The 19,282-nt window shown below is 43.1% G+C and overlaps 1 protein-coding gene across 3 annotated transcripts in view; it reads left to right on the top strand.

Annotated features, from left to right (window-relative positions):
- The window catches only part of Fez1 (fasciculation and elongation protein zeta 1), a 46,323-nt gene that overhangs the window by 26,703 nt on the left and 338 nt on the right, over positions 1-19,282 (top strand). For 2 of the 3 annotated variants that reach the window (XM_029482126.2, XM_029482127.2), the window contains exons 4-10: positions 493-579; positions 4,136-4,304; positions 8,253-8,524; positions 9,404-9,484; positions 11,054-11,129; positions 16,971-17,036; positions 18,221-19,276. In XM_029482126.2, the coding sequence (XP_029337986.1) occupies positions 493-579; positions 4,136-4,304; positions 8,253-8,524; positions 9,404-9,484; positions 11,054-11,129; positions 16,971-17,036; positions 18,221-18,261 (792 nt within the window). In that variant the 3' untranslated portion in view covers positions 18,262-19,276. Of the gene's footprint in view, positions 1-492; positions 580-4,135; positions 4,305-8,252; positions 8,525-9,403; positions 9,485-11,053; positions 11,130-16,970; positions 17,037-18,220; positions 19,277-19,282 lie in introns of those variants that run through there. The other variant, XM_021172726.3, reaches the window with a different exon arrangement.

Consider the following 19,282-nt stretch of genomic DNA (forward strand, 5'->3'; position numbering starts at 1 on the left):
CCCAAGTCCTCTGGAAGAACAGTCAGTACTCTTACCCCCTGGGCTTTCTCTCTAGCACCCATTATCACAATCTAAAAGCTGTGACTATGTGAACTGAAACAATCTACTCTTTAAAGTGCCCACTATGATAAAATCTGGACATTCCTTTCCCCTGCCCAATGGACACTACTTAAGGAATTGTAACTGCTACATGAGCTGGCTGTAGTGCCGTTCACTTTGAGAAGGTTTCTGTATCATCCAAGAAGCCCCTGCCTGTGAGTTGAAGAACACTGCTGATCCCCTTGAGTCAGAATGATACTGCCTACCCTATTGTCTTCTTCTGGCCATGTCGGCAATGCCTGCTATGCCATGGGGGCAGATTTGGAACAGAATGAAACTCGGACTCCTCTCTACATTCCCTCTTTAGACAGAGGGAGGCTAAGATGGCCCTGCAGTCAGTGTCATCTGATCTAGTCCTGCTGACGGGTACCATGTCATTTCTCCCTTCTACAGATTCATGAGAAGGAAGAAGAAGAGTTCAATGAGAAGAGTGAAAATGACTCTGGCATCAATGAGGAGCCTCTCCTCACAGCTGACCAGGTATAAGTGACACCCTTCCCAGGGTCCGGGAACCTTTTACTTTTCTGGAGAAAGGTTGACGAGGGCATCCAGGTCAGAAGAAAGATGTGCAGACTTGAGGTGCCTTGTTGATGAGTTCAGTATCTTTGATAAGAGATTAATTTCAGGCTGGAAAGATGACTCGGCAGTTAAAAGCACTTACTGCTCTCCCGAAGGTCCTAAGTTCAAATCCCAGCAATCACATGGTGGCTCTCATCCATAGTGAGATCTGATGCTCTCTTCTGGGGTGTCTAAAGACAACCACAGTGTACTTAATAACAAAATAAATCTTTGGGTTGGAGCAAGCGGAGCCGGAGAGAGAAGGAAACATGTCTGAAGACACTACAGTGTACTTACATATAATAAATAAATAAATAAATAAATAAATAAATGTTTTAAAAAAGAGGTTTAATTCCTGTTAATGCCTCAGTTTATCTCTTTACGGTAGATGTGGACTTAATCCCTAATACATGGGTTGGTCATAGCAGTTGGTGATGATAGCCAGAGCCATGTTTACAGTTTCCTGGCTTTAGTCCTATGAAGTCTATGTAGATTTGCTTCTTTTTAAATTTAAATAAAAAATGGTTTATTTTTCAAGATGGTTTCTCTGGCTGCCCCGACTGCCCTTGAACTTGCTCTGTAGACCAGGCTGGCTTCAAACTCAGAAATCCCCCTTGCCTCTGCCTTCCAAGTGCTGGAGTTAAAGGCATGTGACACCATGCTCAGCTCTCCATAGATTTTTTTGTGTGTGCTTGGAGCTTGGGCACTTAAAGTGTGTGTGTGTGCGCGTGTGGTGATCTTAAATACTCGTTGTTGTTGTTGTTGTTGTTGTTGAAGAAGAAGCAGTGATAGGTGTCTGTGTGATAGATGTTTTATCACATTTTATAGAACCCTGAAAATTTTTAGCCTTCTAAAAGGAGTCTCAAAGACACTTCTTTGTGGGAAAAAAAAAATGCCATGCTTCACCTTGGAGACTGATTCATTATGTTGTAGCTGTAGTGATTTCTCACTTAGGCAGAAGTATTTAGTGTTTAGTGTCCTTAGTCACTAAATATCTGTTAGTGCTTACTGGAACTGGCCACCCCACAAGCTTCCATGAGCTGTTCTGAAAAGGCCCCACTGGAAACCAGCAGAGCCTGGATGTGTGCTTTAGTAGAGGTGCTTCTCTGTGCTTATGGCTAAAAGTAGGATTCAGTTTTTTCTTTTAATTCCTTTCTTTTCTTTTTTGAAAGTAGGATTTAATATAGGTAAAGAATAGGAGATTGACTGATATCATGTCAAGAACAGGTGTCCAAGCTTGTAAACCCAGCTTGGGAGGTGTAGAAGGGTCAGGAGTTCCTGGCCAGCCTTGTTGCATGAGACTCAGTCTCCCAAATAGCAAAACAAATGCAAAACAAAGCAAAATAAAAGAAAGACACTAAGAGAGTTTTGGCTTTTTATTTCTTTCTCTTGTTTTGTTTTGGTTGGCCTGAAACTTGTTATGTCGACCAGGCGGTCCTTAAACTTGACATATTCAGCAAGGCTAAAAGAATTTTTAAAAATATATTTATTTTTACTTTATATCTATATGTGAGAATCTCTATACATGTTGATGTGTGGTTCCTGGAGAGGCTAGAAGAGGGTGTTAGATCCCCTGGAAGTAGAGTTACAAGTTGTTGTGAGCTACCAGGTGGGAACTGGACCCAAGTCCTCCAGAAGAACAGCAAGTGCCCTTAACTGTGGAGCCACCTCTACCTTCACCTCTACCATCTCATGGCTGGCAGTTTTGATGGTGACTTGAAGGGAGGGAATGTACCTCAATGATAGGTTCTCATTAGTCATTTTTTTTTCATTAATGTGATTAAATACTTAACAAAAGCCAACCTAGAGGAGGAAGGGTTCATTATGATCCCACTTAAAGGTACAGGCCACCATAAGAAGGAACCTGAGGTAGCTGACCACTTGGCAAGCACAGTCAGGAAGCAGAGAGATAAACATGGGTGCTCAGCTTCAGTTTCTACTTTCTGTTTTATTTTATTTTCAAGACCAGGTATTGCTATACAGCCCTGGCTGGCCTGGAACTCATCTTTTAGAACAAGTTAGCCTTGAACTCAGAAATTCATCTACCTCTGCCTCCCAAGCATAGGGAATAAAGGCGAGTCCTCCCATGCCAGGTTTCACTTTCTGTTTCTGCCCCCTACAGGACTCCCAGCACTCCCAGAATGGTGCTGTCTACCCATAGTTAAGGTGGGTCTTACCACCTTAATTAGCCTCGTTAGAATTGCCTCACAGACGGCTCAGAAATTTGTCTCCCAGATGACTTTAGACGCTATTAAATTGACTATCAATATTGTTTTTTTTTTTTTAAGATTTATTTATTTATTATATGTAAGTACACTGTAGCTGTCTTCAGACACTCCAGAAGAGGGCGCCAGATCTCGTTACGGATGGTTGTGAGCCACCATGTGGTTGCTGGGATTTGAACTCTGGACCTTCGGAAGAGCACTGAGCCATCTCACCAGCCCTTGACTATCAATATTAACCACCACAGGCACAATGAAAACTGCTCTCAGCCGTTAAACCTTAAAGGGTAGCTGCGTTGTGCGCCACCACGCCCGGCGATCACCTTTTATAAAATACCCTTCGAAGACTAGGCACGTCCTAAATTTTCAGTTTTGAGCAAGTTTGTGTATAATACCGGATTATTTCAAAAGAGGAAACCCTAAGTAAGCCCTGTTCCTTTCGGTCCAGCCCAGCAGGAAGAAACCGATCTCCAAATCGGACTCCTGGCTTTCGAGGTTTTGAGCCTTTCACAGCACTGCAAAGAGGCTGAGATAGCTAAATGTGCTGTGGTCACCAGACTCATCAAGACCCACTTCCTTTGAGAGCTTGGCTTACTCTCTATGTGCAAACAGCTAATGCCCACAGCACCTTATCCATTCTTTTGGTAGCATCTACCTTGACCCTCAACTTGTAGGGAGCTGATCCCCCCACTAACAGTCAAGTTCAGAGCTGGGGCTCTTACTACTTTTTGCTCTCCAGACATTGGCTGCCCTTTTATCATTTTCTGATCTTTTCTTTCACTTTTTACTGGGTAGCTTCAGTTCCTGTCCAGGTGAATCCTGGAGAACATCTTGTTTTCCTCCCCATTAGGGGTTGTTCTGGGAATGTGTGTGTGTCCCCCCACCCTGTCTGTTAAAAGAAGTGTGAAAATTAATGGACTGGGTTTTGTGTTATAGTTGGGCAGATAAAATATTTTCCCACTTAGAAACAAAACGCTTAGCAAACCGAAGTAAATGTTTACTTCCAGGCAGCCCTGCTTCCTTTCCTGAAAGAGTAGCTGATTTCCAATAATGCATTCGTCTAAATGGAGCACTTGGAAGAGGTTTACATGAAAGTGCTTTACATTAAAGGCAGAATATATGCAAGCCTTTAAGTGGGTCTATTTTTATTATTATCCAATATTTATGAAGATAGAGAACAACCTAGGGATGCCGCTGACTACTCGAGTGAACTGGAACACCCCTCCAGGAAAGAACAGTTTGTGCTTTCTCCGTAGGTGATTGAGGAGATCGAAGAAATGATGCAGAACTCTCCAGATCCTGAGGAGGAAGAGGAGGTGCTGGACGAGGAGGATGGAGGAGAAATCTCATCCCAGGCAGATTCAGTCCTGCTACAAGAGATGCAGGCCCTGACACAGACCTTCAACAACAACTGGTCCTATGAAGGTAAGGGCCCTGGGCCAGGTTCACTGAGGACCAAATGATTCCTTAGTGTCAGGTACTGGGTTGTTTTGTTTTGTTTTGTTTGGATAGGATATCACTATGAAGCCCTGACTGGTCTGGAACTCACTATGTAGACCATGCTGGCCTTGACCTCACAGAGATCTGCCTGCCTGAGATTATAAAAGATTATGCCACTGTGACTGTGCCCTGCCCAATTACTGTTTACATATGGCTATCAGAATTTGATCTCTGCTCTAACACAGACGTCTGCCAATCCAAGAGAAAGGCAGCAAGTTCCCAATTTGGTATGTATCTGAAGAAAAGTCAGCATTTATGCAGGGGGCGGGGGGGGGGAAGGTAGAATAAAATTTAAATGCTAAACAAGACTAAAGGACTGAACCACTGCCCAAATGCAATCAATGGTACTATCATAAAACCAATGGACACACAAACACACACCCATATATGGTAGGATAGGGGCTATAGTTCTGTGGCAGTGCATTTGCCTGGCATTCACGATAACTTAGTATCCTAGGTATAAGCTCCAGTATCCTCTGTGTGAGAGAGAGGGAGAGGGACAGGGGGAGAGAGAGCTAGCAGTCTACAGTCTTAGTGTTCTCTATGTACCACCCTCAAACCGACTTCACACCATGCCCCTCCTTGCAGACTGAGCTATCTTCTGAAGGTTAAGTGACTTATCCAGGTCCACAATTGGAGAAATAGAATTATAACAAAATCTCCTTGCTATTCAGAAAATCCTTTCCACAAAAAATATGTGTGCAGGGCAATTTTATTACTGAGTAAGCATTAAATGAGAACAGGCTACACATCCCAGGCAAGTCTCTAAAGGACATCAAAGACTGAAAGGAATTGTACTCTTGTTATAACTAAGTGGATAGAACCCATTACCTTAAGTAGGTTTGGCAATTTGGAGTCAGGTGGCTGAGATGGCCTCTGTGCTTCCAGAACAGTGAGAGATTAGGTCTTATCTTCCTTTATGATTATATTTTGAAGCAGTGGCTCTCAGATCCACTCAGAAACCCTTCCTGAACTGTGGAGATGGGAGGGTGCTTATTTAGCTATTAAAATTTTTATATATATTTGAAAAGGACAGACAGAGAAACTCTAAGAGAAAGGGGATATGGAGAAGAAAACTCTCTCTCTCTCTCTCTCTCTCTCTCTCTCTCTCTCTCTCTCTCTCTGTGTGTGTGTGTGTGTGTGTATGTGTCTGTCTGTCTCTCTGTCTCTCTCTGTCTCTGTCTCTGTGTGTGTGTGTGTATGTGTCTGTCTCTGTCTCTCTGTCTCTCTCTGTCTCTGTCTCTGTGTGTGTGTGTGTGTGTGTGTGTGTGTGTGTGTGTGTGTGTGTGTGATGTTTAGGGCTGGGAATTAAACACATGTTCTTAGGCTATCATGCACTCTATCACACTAGCATACACTCTAACACTGAGCTATACCCTCAGCCATCTTCCTTTTACTTTCAGTGTGGAGAGTGAAGATCTCATTTTCAACTTACACTTTTTCTATACATTATCAGGGGCAGTGCAGATAGCACTTGAAACCAGGGAAATTAACTCCAGAGTCCAGTCTTTTAATGCCTGTCTCACATTACCTCTCTAGCACAGATTTATAGTAATGACTATACAAAGGCTGGGCTGGATGAAGCGTGAAATGAAAATGTAATAAAAAGTCAGCAGGTGTCTTAGGGATGCCTGTGCATGCTGAACTGCAAGAGGAAGCCTGCTTTTGCAGAGATGTTACTATGAAGTAGGGTGGGTAGTGGGGCTGCAAAAGAAGGTGTGTTTGTCAGGGTAACTCAGTCCAACTTTTACATGGAAGTGGCAAAAACTGAGACAGTGGAGCACCACATCCTGAAAGCAAAGCTGACTGGTCCTAAGGAGATGAGGCAGGAGATGAGGCAGGCAAGGCTGTGCCACCACAGGAAGCCAATGGGATGATGGAGTGGGTTTGGCTGCCTGACTGTATTCATCACCCGCCCAGTCAGGCCATTCTCAGGCACACAAAGGGCCCAAACATAGAAACACTCAGCAAAGCAAAGTGAAATGGCAAAAACCAGAAGGAGGAGGACAGCTTCAAAGAGCAAAACAAAGCAGGAAGTGCCAACTGAGTCATCAGATACCCAGGCTAAGCAGAAAAGAGAAGGAAGAGTGAGAAATAAAAGATGCTCCTTAAATCTATTCTATGTATTAATATGCTTAATTGGCATGTGGCAAATTTATGTGTTTATGGGCTACAGTGTCATTTGAAACATTTCAATACATTGTATACAGTGTAACGAAAATATCCAAGGTAACTGGCTTCTCTGTCATCTAATTCAAAGTAATTTCTTTCTTTCTTTCTTTCTTTCTTTCTTTCTTTCTTTCTTTCTTTCTTTCTTTCTTTCTTTCTTTCGATTTATTTATTATTATACATAAGGACACTGTACCTGACTTCAGACACACCAGAAGAGGGCGTTAGATCTCATTACCGGTGGTTGTAGATCTCATTACCGGTGGTTGTGAGCCACCATGTGGTTGCTGGGATTTGAACTCAGGACATTTGGAAGAGCAGTCAGTGCTCTTACCCACTGAGCCATCTCTCCAGCCCAAGTCATTTCTTTCTAGGGGTCTCTCTCTCTCTCTCTCTCTCTCTCTCTCTCTCTCACTCCCCCTCCCCCTCCCCTTCCCCTCCCCCCTGTCTCTCCTTCACTCTGTATTGCTAGGGGTTACACCCAGGGTTTCCTCCATGCTAAGTAAATGTTCTGCCACTGACTGCATTCTCAGACATGTGTCAGGAAGATTTACAATCCTTTCTGTTCACTAGATGTGGTAGCACATACCTACCAGCATTTAGGAGATGTAGGCAGGAGAGAGAGCTAGAGGTTATCCTTGGCCACATTTTGAGTCCTTGTCTCAGAAAACAAAATAGCAAGGGTTGGAAAGATGGCTCAGCATTTAAAAGCATTGGTTGATCTTGCAAAGGACCCAATTTCAATCCCCAGCACCTCATGGCTACTTATACTTACCATTTTTAAGTCCAGTTCCAGGGGATCTGATGCCCTCTTCTGGCCTCTGTGGGATACCATTTCCATACAAGTACAAGGTACACAGGCATGCATGTAGGGAAAACACACATACGTGGTATTAAAAAAAAGTTGTCCTCTATCGATTCCTTCCTTCCTTCCTTCATTTCTCTTGTAGGAGCACTTGCTATGTAGATCTGACTGTCCTGAAACTCTCTAATATAAACCTATCTTTGAATTCACGGAGCTTAACTTGCCTCTGCCACCCGAGTGCTAGCATTAAAGTCATGTGCTATCATGCCTGGCTCTCCTACCCTTTTTGAAATACTCAACTGAGTATGACCTAAATCTATTATACACCACTTAGCCCTAAGAGACAAAATGTTAAAGGTATCTATGTCTGTAATCTCTAGTTCCCTTTCGTCTCAGGAAGTAACCTGCTGGTTGACAAGGCTTCATTTTCACTGCCTTTCCCAGCCTTCCCTGAGACTCCCACAGTGTAGAGTGTGGACTGAGGCATAGGACCATACACCCTCATGCCATGTTCATTTTGGTGTGATCTCTGACTCCATGACTTCTCAAGAGAAGACACTACCCCCTGTATCAGTATATCCCCCACTAACCTCTTCTTTGTGAGTATTACAGAGACAGGGGACACAGATAGACAGAACAAGATATCAGAGCCAGGCATGTACCTTCCTTCATTGGACAGAGAGTTCTTGTGCTTCCTTTTGGACACGTCTTTCCCCTCTGCCTTCTAAGTTGGGTCTTCTTTTCTGCATGTGATATAGTGCTGCTTTCCTCCTGGCCTTTCCCTTAATCGTGACAGTCTTTCAGAGACTGGGAAGGGGCCCTCTCTAAGACCGGTTTTATCTCCAGCAGGTCTGTGCCTGTCTGTAGGTATCACTTACGAAATCCATCTCCCTCTCTAGGGCTGAGACACATGTCTGGGTCTGAGCTGACAGAGCTGCTGGACCAGGTAGAGGGTGCCATCCGTGACTTCTCAGAGGAGCTGGTCCACCAGCTGGCCCGCAGAGATGAGCTGGAGTTTGAGAAGGAAGTGAAGAACTCCTTCATCACGGTGCTCATTGAGGTTCAGAACAAGCAGAAGGAGCAGCGGGAACTGATGAAGAAGAGGCGGAAAGAGAAGGGGTTAAGCCTGCAGAGCAGCCGGATAGAGAAGGGAAGTCAGATGCCTCTCAAGGTAGGTGAGCAACCAGAAGTCTAGGTACAGCCAGCCTTGAGCCCTAACTGTCACATGTCCTGATACCTACCCTGCAGTGGACCCCTAAACAGTTACTTGGTAATAACTGTGTGCAGAACCCTGTGACAGGGCAATAGGGTCAGGAAGGGAGGGAATGCCACCTTTCTCCCTGACTTCCCAGAAGGCCTCTGGTCTAAGCAAAGGACATACTGATTAAACATTAAGAAATAATTAGATCTGATCTGTGTTCTCCAGGCTGGTCCTTGAAATAATAGACCAGGGTCGGTATCTCTACCATTGGCATGTGCTCTTGTCCAGTCTGGTCTCTTTGGGGCAGGTGTAGGGTATTGCTGGACTATTTGAATGACTAGAAATGACCAGATGGCTCATTGGTTCTTGATAGGGTGAAGTCCATAGTGCTACCTAATTAGCTTTTTCAATGCACCTTTGCCTAGCTCTAGCAGAGACCTATTGAATTAGGCCTGGGCCATGTACCTCTTGAAGAATAGTTTTCCTGCACCAGGCTACTTCTAGAAGCCTACCCTTCCTGATAGCTGCATACTCTATTTCCTACTAAGATCTTTGCATCATAGTTCTTCAGAATTGTGCAGTCGTGTCTTATTTATCTGTTTATATGATACAGAATAAAATGAGGAAGTCTGGGGATGGCAAAAGGGCCTTATAATCTTGAGGGACTTACCCAAATGAGTCTCTCAGACTGCTATTTATTCTTGCTCAAATTTTGGCTTCTATGTGTATTTGCCAGTTATCTAGGGCAGTGTGACGGCTGATGAGCATTGATCAAGGTCATAGAAGTCCCCGGGGTGGTGACATTGGGCCAGGAAGCCTTTGCCTATCTTGAGTGTATTTCTTCCTTAGCGCTTCAGCATGGAAGGCATCTCCAACATCCTGCAGAGCGGCATCCGCCAGACCTTTGGCTCCTCAGGAGCTGACAGACAGGTATGTGCAGCCAGTTAGCTTATTTGTCCTTCTAGACAGCTATCAGCTCATTTCCTCATCAGAGATGAGGGTGATAGAGACTCACCAGAGTTACCCCAAAATTTGGGCCAGCATGAGGTTTCCTAACATTTTCTTTCATTTGTAAGGAAGACAGAGGTAATGTCTTTCCAAGGTCTTTTGGATGGCCAGCTGAGCCTATGCCACCAATATTGCCTCTTCAACCTCCAGCTCTGACTATAAGTCTAAGTCACACGGTGGCACTCTCTTGCCTCCATTTTTCCAGTAAATTTTGAAGCAAGTAGTGAGCTTTGAAATACTACAATGAAATAGCCAAGGCAATTAACTTTAGAAGGAACAAAGTTTTACTTATTTTTATTGGGTATCCTCACCTGTTTGGCATTTGGTATGGTGATATCATGTGGGTGTGTTTGTAGTAACAAGCAGTCCCATGTCAAACTTGACAGAGAGAAGAGATAGAGACAGAATGAGGCTGGGAACATAAGAAGTCAAGAGAGAATACTCAATATCCTTTAAGGACATCATAAGGATCTCCCCTGGGTCATGCCTCTAAAAGAACCATAGTGCATTCCAGTATCATGACCCTGGGGAACAAGGCTTCATATATGGATCTTTGGAAGACATATTACATCCAAACTACTGCATCTGTGGTGTGACTTACACTTTTGGTTATTAAGGCAACTGTCTCTTACATGCTATGATCTGTTGCTAGGTCCTCAAGGTGCAGAAGTGAGAGGTCCTGGGCCTCTCCTTATGGAGTACAAAATCTAATAGACTTGATAGTGTGTGCACTGTATGTCTCTGTTTGTGTGTGTACAGTGTGTGTACTGACAACTTTGAAAATGTGGAATAAGTGATCAAGAAGTATATATGCTGTTGTAATGATCAAGGCTGAATCTTAAGGGTTACAACTGTATGACCATAGTCTAGGAAGACTAGGAACATCTAACCAGCCCTCCCTGTTCCTGGGAGAACAGAGGCCCAGAATCAAAGGCTTCATTGCCACTGACAGGGCCCCAACTACAATTCCAGGCCTGTTGACTTTCTGCTTATCGCCTAGGGCTCCCTAGGAGCCTGACAAGATCTCTGTGGCCTACTGGTCTTTGATGCCCACTGGCTGGGTACCTCGGAGCTTGCTTTGTTGTAGGGGGCAGCAAGTTTGACAATCAAGATCTCAGGTAGATATGTCATTTTGACAAGAGAGAAATAATTTCTTCCCAAATGGCACTGTGAAGAGTAAAACTGTGCTTACTGCCCCAGCTATCATTCAGGAGGAGAAACACTCCTAGGATTCTAAGAACCAAAAAGACTTTAGCAATATTAAGAATGCAGGAGTTGGGGCAATGGAAGTTTCCCCCATTGATACAGGAAAGCTTACTTTTGAGATATACATGAAGAGGTGGAAGAAGGTTCTAAAGTAAAAGTGTTCTACTGACGTTGAGTGTTACCCAGAATATGATGAAAAGCTTGGTCCAGATTCAGGTTGCCCACTGTGCCTCTACCCAAGAGGGACCATGACTCATGCTCTGCATGCCCTGTTTGTCTTGGCAGTATCTGAACACAGTCATCCCTTATGAGAAGAAATCCTCTCCTCCATCTGTGGAAGACCTGCAGATGCTGACAAACAGTGAGTTCCTCCTCCTCCTCCTCCTCCTCCTCCTCCTCCTCCTCCTCCTCCTCCTCCTCCTCCTCCCCCCTCCCCCATCCCCTCTCCTCCCCCTCCCCCTCTCCTCCCCCTCCCCCTCCTCCCCTCCTCCTCTGCCCCAGACCCAAGATGCCATCTCTCCTCAACTGTACATTTCTTGTTCTCAGTTTCCAGATTTCTTTAGGTTGACTTTGCATGGGGCAAGAATTTCTGAATATTGTATCCTCTTCAATGAGCCTTAATTAAAATACTCTGCTGTGGTACCCACGTGTTTTTGTTTTTAAGGGTGGAAAGGCACTAGAGGGATCTGGCAGAGTTTTCTGTTTTCCGGACAGCTCCCTGGACTTTGCCTTCTTTACCTGGTCTGTCCATATCTGGGTCTCTTGGAGCAGCTCTGTTTGTGGGCCCTGCTGTACTTTTAATGTGAAGCAAGACTTTGGGTGGAGCAAGGCCCCTTGGAAAGAATAGAGTCTAGTTTTCCTTCCAGGAAGTAACTACTTCTTCCTTTTAGCTGCTTTGTTCTGTATTAATAAATATTCTGAGCTGAGGGGAGAAGCAACATGGAATAGAATGCTTTTTGTGGGTAGAATCCATCTACCTATGGATATATGAAACAGTACAACCCCCAAAACACCAGCTTCAAGTAGCAGTGTCCACTTGGCTCTCTTAAGAGGAGAAAAATCCTAGACTGAGACTTGGTGACATACTCAGTGGATCAGATAGAAATCCCATTTTCCAGGCAGCTAGGCCTGCAGAGCTAGCCTCACAAGGCTACTCAGCACACTATGACTGCCCTGGAGGGGATGGGCTAGCTCAGGGCTATTGGTGAGGTTAGAGGAAGGGAGAGGGGCTTCTGCTTATACTAAGAAGACAAATATCCCCCTACCATACCCATCCCAAAGTTAAAAGTGAAGAAATGCTTCCTTTTTATTTTTTTTAATCCATCTACAGAACAAAAGCAGAGTGTGCAGCAAACAGGTCTTGCCAACGTCCATACACACCATGTCCTTCCTTCCTTCCTTCCTTCCTTCCTTCCTTCCTTCCTTCCTTCCTTCCTTCCTTTCTAAAAATTTATTTATTTATTATATGTAAGTACACTGTAGCTGCCTTTGGTTGCCCCAGAAGAGGGCATCAGATCTCATTACTGGTAGTTGTGAGCCACCATGTGGTTGCTGGGATTTGAACTCAGGACCTTCGGAAGAGCAGTCAGTTCTCTTAACTGCTGAGCCATCTCTCCAGCCCTCTGCTCAGATTTCTATATTTGTATAACTATGCACTGAGGTTTGTTTTTCAGTATATGGATTAAACCTAGAGAGTTGGGTGTGCTACCCAAGAGCTGTTCCCTCTGCTTTTCAAGCTTTGAGACAGGAGCTCACTAAGTTGTCCAGGCTGCCTTTGGACTCATTATGAAACCCAGGCAGGCTTCAGATTTGCTATCTATCCTCTTGCCTCAGCCTCTGAGGTTACAGGTTTGTACTACCAGACCCAATTATTTTATAATTTTATGTGTACAAAAGTTTTACCTGCATGCATGTACATGCACCACTTGTGTGCCTGGTGTTGGTGAAGGCCAGATGAAGGTATTAGATGCTTTTGAGTTAGAGTTACAGACAGTTGTGAGCTGCTATGTGGATGCTGGGAACTGAATCTGGGTCCTCTGCAAGAGTTGCAAGTGTTCTTAACCACTGAGACATCTCTCCAGCTACCTCCTACCCACTGAATTTTTTGTTTGTTTTGCTACAGAGGCTCTCTACTAGCTGTCCTGGAACTGACAGATATCCACCTGCCTCTGCCTCCTTAGTACTGGGATTAAAGGTGTGTACCACCATACCTGGGCTGCCACTTTGTTTTTTTTGAGACATGTTTCTCTTTTCTTTTTCTTTTCCTTTTTTCTTTCTTTCTCTCTTTATCTGTCTTTCTTTCCTTCCTTTCTTCCCTCCCTTCCTCCTCTTTTTCTTCCCTTTCCACCTCCTCCTTTTCTTCTTCTTCTCCTCCTCCTCCTCCTCCCTCCTCCTCCTTCTTCTAGGTTCTCAATTTATAAACAGCCTCCTGAGTGTTGGAATTTTAGGTGCAGACTGATATGCCCAGCCATAGATTTTATTTTTTTAATTAATTTAAAGTATTTATTATCATTTTATGTGTATGAGTGTTTTTTCTTGCATGTGAATATGCCACATGTGTACAATGCAGAGGTCAGAAGAACAACCCATGGAATCTGAGTTACACAGCTGTGAGTTACCATGTGGGTGCTGGGAACCCAACCTGGGTCTTCTACAAGAGCTCCCATGGTACAGCTCAGTGGTAGAGTACTTGCAAAGCACTCACAAAGCTCTGCATTCACTGTTCACTATAACACTACACACACACACACACACACACACACACAGGATCTACAGGTGCTTGGGTTTTCACACTGGTAGATATTTGAAAGATAGCGTGAACAAAATTTAAAGGTTGGTGTATGCAAAGTACTTACTCATGCTCTTGAAAAGAGGAAGAACTATTACTCACTTGTCATCAATCCATATCTAGAAAGTTAGTGAGATTCTTCTCATTGTAAAATAGTTTTATATTCTTTGATTCATTAAAAATTACAGAGCCAGTGAGTCAGCTCCATGGTTAAAGCATTGCTGTTCAAGCCTAGAGATCTGAGTTCAATCCCTAGAACCCACATAAAGGTAGAAGGACAGAACCAACTCTGTAGAGTTGCACTCTGACCTCCACATGGAACTGATGGCCCAAATGAACACTGTACATGTGTGCATACACACACACACACACACACACACACACACACACACACACACCTCTTGAAAATGAAGTTGCAAATGGTTATGAGCCAACACGTGGGTGCTAGGAATTGAACTTGAGTCTTTTGGAAAAGCAGTCACTTCCTGTAACTATTGAAACATCTCTCCAGCCCAAAGTTATAAAATTTTGTAACCTGGTTTTAAAGACTTATTTTTATTTATGTGTATATGCCATATGTGTGCAGGTACCAGAAGAGGCCATCATATCCCTTGAAGCTACAGTTACAGGTGGTGTGAGCTGCCAGAACAGCAAGTGCTCTTAATCACTGTGTAATCTCTCCAGCCCTCCATCGAGAGTTTAATTTTACCAGTCAACATTTTGTTAACACTCTGTGTCTTCTAATGAGTGAACATTTTATATTACTTTTAGAGCATATGTTTTTATTTTTCTGAATACTGATTCTCCTAGGTCATGAGGATACTACTTTTTTGCAGATTCTTGTGTGATTCATGAATAATAGCCGTTCTCTTTTCATTGCTCCTTGAATCAAGGTCTCAGGCCAAAGTCTAGCTAATGTGATTGGATCATCCATACAGATGCTTCAATTTATAGATTAACTTAGATACATGTTGTCTAAGTAGAGTTATTACATTTTTAACACAGTCTTCTTGGAATGGCATTTGATCTGCCCAGGCTCAGTTGCAAAATACTCAACCAACTAAGTACACATGAATTTGCATCTAAAAATACCCACACAGAGACAGCGGGTAAAGGAATTTGCCACCAAGCCAGGGGACCTGTGTTTCATATCTGAGACCATATGGTAGAAGAAGAAAACTGGCTTTTCCAGCAAGTTGTCCTCTGACGTCTACATGCATGCCTTGTTATACACACTCACCCACCACAGTAAGTGTAATTAAAATTTTTTGCATACAGCATCAAGCAAACAGAAGAAACCAGGATTCTCAGCATCTAATTCAGTTGAAATGACTGTATATCTAAAAACAGAAAGAAAACAAGAACCCTGATAGAGTATAGGGTTTGTTTTCTCTTTTCTTTTTTTTTCTTTCTCCTTTGGCCTTGGCTGGTGATTTATGTTAGGTGATTCTAATATGTAAGAATCATGTTAGGTTCTATTCTACACCTGGTCCTGACTGTCCAAGTTTCATTACCCAGTCTCAAAGCCAGGACAACATGGCAATGGATCTGGGGTCCCACCCTTGTCACAGTTGTCTCCTGACTCAGGGTCTGCTGATCTTCACTGTTCACTCTGCTTATAAACATGAAATATGTACATTAAGGAGAATTAGACCATATAGAAACATGTCCCAGAACAAACATACTCCGTGATCTCACACTTGGAACTGCTTAATGGTTTCATGTACTGTTCTAGATTTTTCTGTGTTAGGATATATTTGTTATGAAGCTAATATATGTTCTTCAGCCTTCTCTATTGATAAGACTGCTTTAGACATGTAAGCCTCCCACTTTAATAAGGTGGTGTAATACTACACTGACTGGTATGCTGTAATCCATTTACAGAAGCTTGTTGGTGAAAGAGCGTGTTGTCAGATACTTTTGTTGATGTTAAAAATGAGGCTCAGATACTTTCTTATGGAATTTTCCCCAAAGTTGACTTCAGTAATGTAAGTTGTGAACATTATAACATGTTATTTTGTTAACAGAAAGGCATTTATTTGTTTGGGAACAGAGCATGGACCTTACTAAACCAGTGTCCTATCATTGAGTTACAGTCTCACCCTCGAACTTTTAAACTGTTAGAAAAATAATTCTTAAAACTCCTTAGACTTTAAAAGTTTTCCTACTGTATATTTTTTAATACATCAAGGAAATGTTTCAGCAAGAGCTGTGTAGACTCCCTGAGAATCCACAGTCCTTTAGCTCGGCATAGTCTAACCCTGTAATGGACATTGCTGTGACCTGCATGGTTTGGGGGTTGACCTGACTCGGGTAATGAGGAAAGTAGAAAGGACAGACACACAGACAGAAAAGCTGGGACTGGGTAGGCCATGGAGATATACCAGCAGAAGCCTGGAAACTCCGTACATTAATTTTATACATCTTAGTTGAGGGGGTCAGTTTATTGTAGATAGCTGAACATGGATGGATGAGGTTAGCTGATCTCTGTAGGAGAGTTGTTTCAGGTTGCAGTCAGTAGAGGGAGGAAGATATGGCTGACAGTCCCTGTATACATTGGTTTTAGCTAAGGGTCAACCATTTATAACAACCATACTCAGTCTTGAGAAAAGCTTTGCTATCCTCCCTTCTCCTGAGCCTCATCTGGGGAAGGTTTGACATTTCCCTGGGTCTGAGGCTTCAGGGCCCTTGAACTGGCTGACTATACTCTGTCAACAATACTCATTCACTCAGGACTTCATTTCCTCTCCACAGGACATAACATAGAATAAAGGTTCATTAGATAAACTTCATCTGTGGCCAATAAACTAGAGGTGAGAATTATTGCAATAACATCTTTTATGTGAGTAGAATATCCTTAAGGACAGTTTCATAGCTGGACATAGTGAGGTATGCCCTTCGTTCTAGCACTCCAGAGGCTGAGGCAGGTGGGTCTCTGAGTTTGAGACCATCCTGGTCTACATGGTGAGTTCCAGGCCAGCCAGGGCTATAAAGTGAGACCCTGTCTCAAAAAACAAAACAAAACAAAACAAATAGCACACTTTTATTAGTGATTCAGCAATTACTATTAACATTTAGATATTGTTTTGGCAAGTATTTATTTTTGTTAAAAATACATGCTTGGTAGATGTATAGAAAGTGTAGATGATCGAACAGGGGAACATTTAAAGGAGTCACTGATAGATCCACATTGCAGAGACAAGCCTGTGGCTCCCTGGGAGTATTCTTTCTCAACTTAAGATTCTGAATCTCGATAGAAGCTTGTAGAGTGATGTATCTACTTCATACTCAATGAATGCCAGGTTTCCTCAAATCATTTCTCTCTTGCGTAGGGTGGAAATTGTCTAGCCTTAGAATTAAGCTTCATACCCTTATAGTATCTTTGCCCATCTCTCCCTCTCTCTCCTTCTCTAGTTCTCTTCGCCATGAAGGAGGATAACGAGAAGGTGCCTACTTTGCTAACGGACTACATTTTAAAAGGTGAGAACAGCTGCCCTCCTCCCAGAAGGGCCCTCTGTGTTCCTGCTCAAGCTGTGGAGCTCATGCTGAAACTCTCTTGGAGCTCCCACACCAGGCTGACCAGGCAGTAGTCACATACACCACATGATCGTCATGAGGGCTTTGAGGTAATGGGTGTTACTGGCAGGTCTGAAGAGATTCTGTTACTTCAGGTCACCACTGTGAGTCCTCATGAGGAACAAGATGCCAACAAAGGACTTACTGTGGAGAAATATGATAGCTCTTGCATCATGTCATTTTTGGTTGGGAAAAACAAAGCCTGAAAATAAGTTAAGACTTTCAGTACTTGAAAGGAAAATGATGTCATGATTAAGTTTGTCTCTTCATAACTTTTTATGAAAGAGAGTACTAGTAGACACCCAGGGCTTATTCATGCCAGGCAAGCAGCCTTCCATTGAGTGACAATTACTGTTCTGTAGCTTCTTTTTGAACATTTACCATGGAATTTTCCAGTGCAGGCAACAGAAAGATTGTTCTTATCTCCCAGCTTCATTAACTCACAACCAATCCTTTTAAAAAAGTTTTTATGTATATAGTCCCTGAATGTTTGTTCACCTTGTGTGTGCCCAAAGAAGCCAGAAGGGGGAGTCAGTTCCCTTGAGACAGGAATTACAGACCTCGGTCTTCAGAAGAGTAGCCAGTGTTCTTAACTCTTGAGCCATGTCTCCAGCCCACACCAGTCTTATAAAGTCTTAACCAGGAATATTGTTTTGAAGCAAATTTCTGTTAGTATATTTCATCCATAAATATTTCAGTGTATATTCCTAAGAACTGGGCACATAGCCACAATGCCATTGTCACAACTAAAGAGCTGGGGCTGAAGTGGTGCTCTGTTGTAGAGTCCTTGCCTGGCAAGTATGAGACTCTGGGGTCCATTTCCAGAACAACAAAGGGGGAAGAGAGAAGACTACAACTACAAAATTAAGCATACTGAGTGGCATTGGTGACCTAATCACTGTACGGCTCACCTTACTTTCTCCCATACAATGATTTGAGTTTATTTGTTTACATTAGAACCCGATGAAGGTCCATAAAAAAATGATTATCTATCTCCTAAGTCTATCTGTCTGTCTGTATTAATGTCTCAGTCACTCCCACCCCCACTCTCTACTCTTCCTCTCTTTACCTCTCCACCTCTCCTCCAGGATCTCATGCAGACCAAGATCGCCTCAAACTCTCTATGTAGCTGAGGAAGACCTTGACATTCTGGTCTTCCTGCCTTCACCTTCCAAGTGCTGGGATCAGCACGATGCCCAGCCTATAATGTACATTAACAACAACAACAGCAACAGCAGCAGCAGCAGCAACAACAACAACAGCAACAACAACAACAATAGCAACAACAACTATAGTCTTCCCTTTCCCCTGTCTTCCTTCTTTTAAATTTGTTTGTTAAGTTGTAGAATATCTTTGTCCTAGATTCTTCCTAATTTCAGCCCAAGGTATAATTTAGTCTACTCTCTGTCTCCTTTATTTATTGTAACTAATGGAACAAGAGGCTTGATCAGATCCAAGCTTGGGTCTTTTGCCAAACAGACATAATGGGTATTTATAGGACCTCGTGAAGAACACTACACTGTCTGCGTGTGTCTTCTTTTAGTCTGTTACTGGCCAACACACTGTCTAGACCCAACATCTTATGAATTCTTGCTCCACATTCATACAAAACTTAGAAGAGTTGCAGGAGGTTTATGGAACCTGGTTATGAAATCCCAAACTGTACTCTTTCTATGGGGATCAGGGGGATTAATGCTAAATTTCAATAGGAAGAATTTAGGTTAAAAATTAGAAAGAACTTGTGACTCTGAAAGACTTTGCAAGAAAAGAAGTTTTTCAAAGAAGTTTGTAGAGATGAGTTATGTGACATTGGTGAGCAGACATGTGACCTGCTGAAATGTCAGTGAATTTATAAAAGTAGTTAATATTTACGAAGCATATTTTACAAGTCTCTCAGCAACCTACGAGCAGCTTAGGTATATCCTAGTATGTGGGTGAAGAACAAGAATGGAAAGGAAAGGCATTTTCTTAAAGCCACAGAGTTAGATCCATGGGTGGTGGAGACTAAAGTGCTTGATATTGTAATGGACACCTGTCATTCTCTTCTGTCCTCGGAGGGATGACTCAGGGCTGCAGTCATTGCCTGGTCCTCAGGGTAGCTCTCTGCTCAGTGTGATCCCTGCATGACCTCTCTCCTCTTCTCGTTTCAG

The sequence above is a fragment of the Mus caroli genome, unplaced genomic scaffold (genome assembly GCF_978045245.1).
Source record: "Mus caroli unplaced genomic scaffold, Mus_caroli_1 scaffold_11, whole genome shotgun sequence".
NCBI classification, from domain to species: Eukaryota; Metazoa; Chordata; class Mammalia; order Rodentia; family Muridae; genus Mus; species Mus caroli.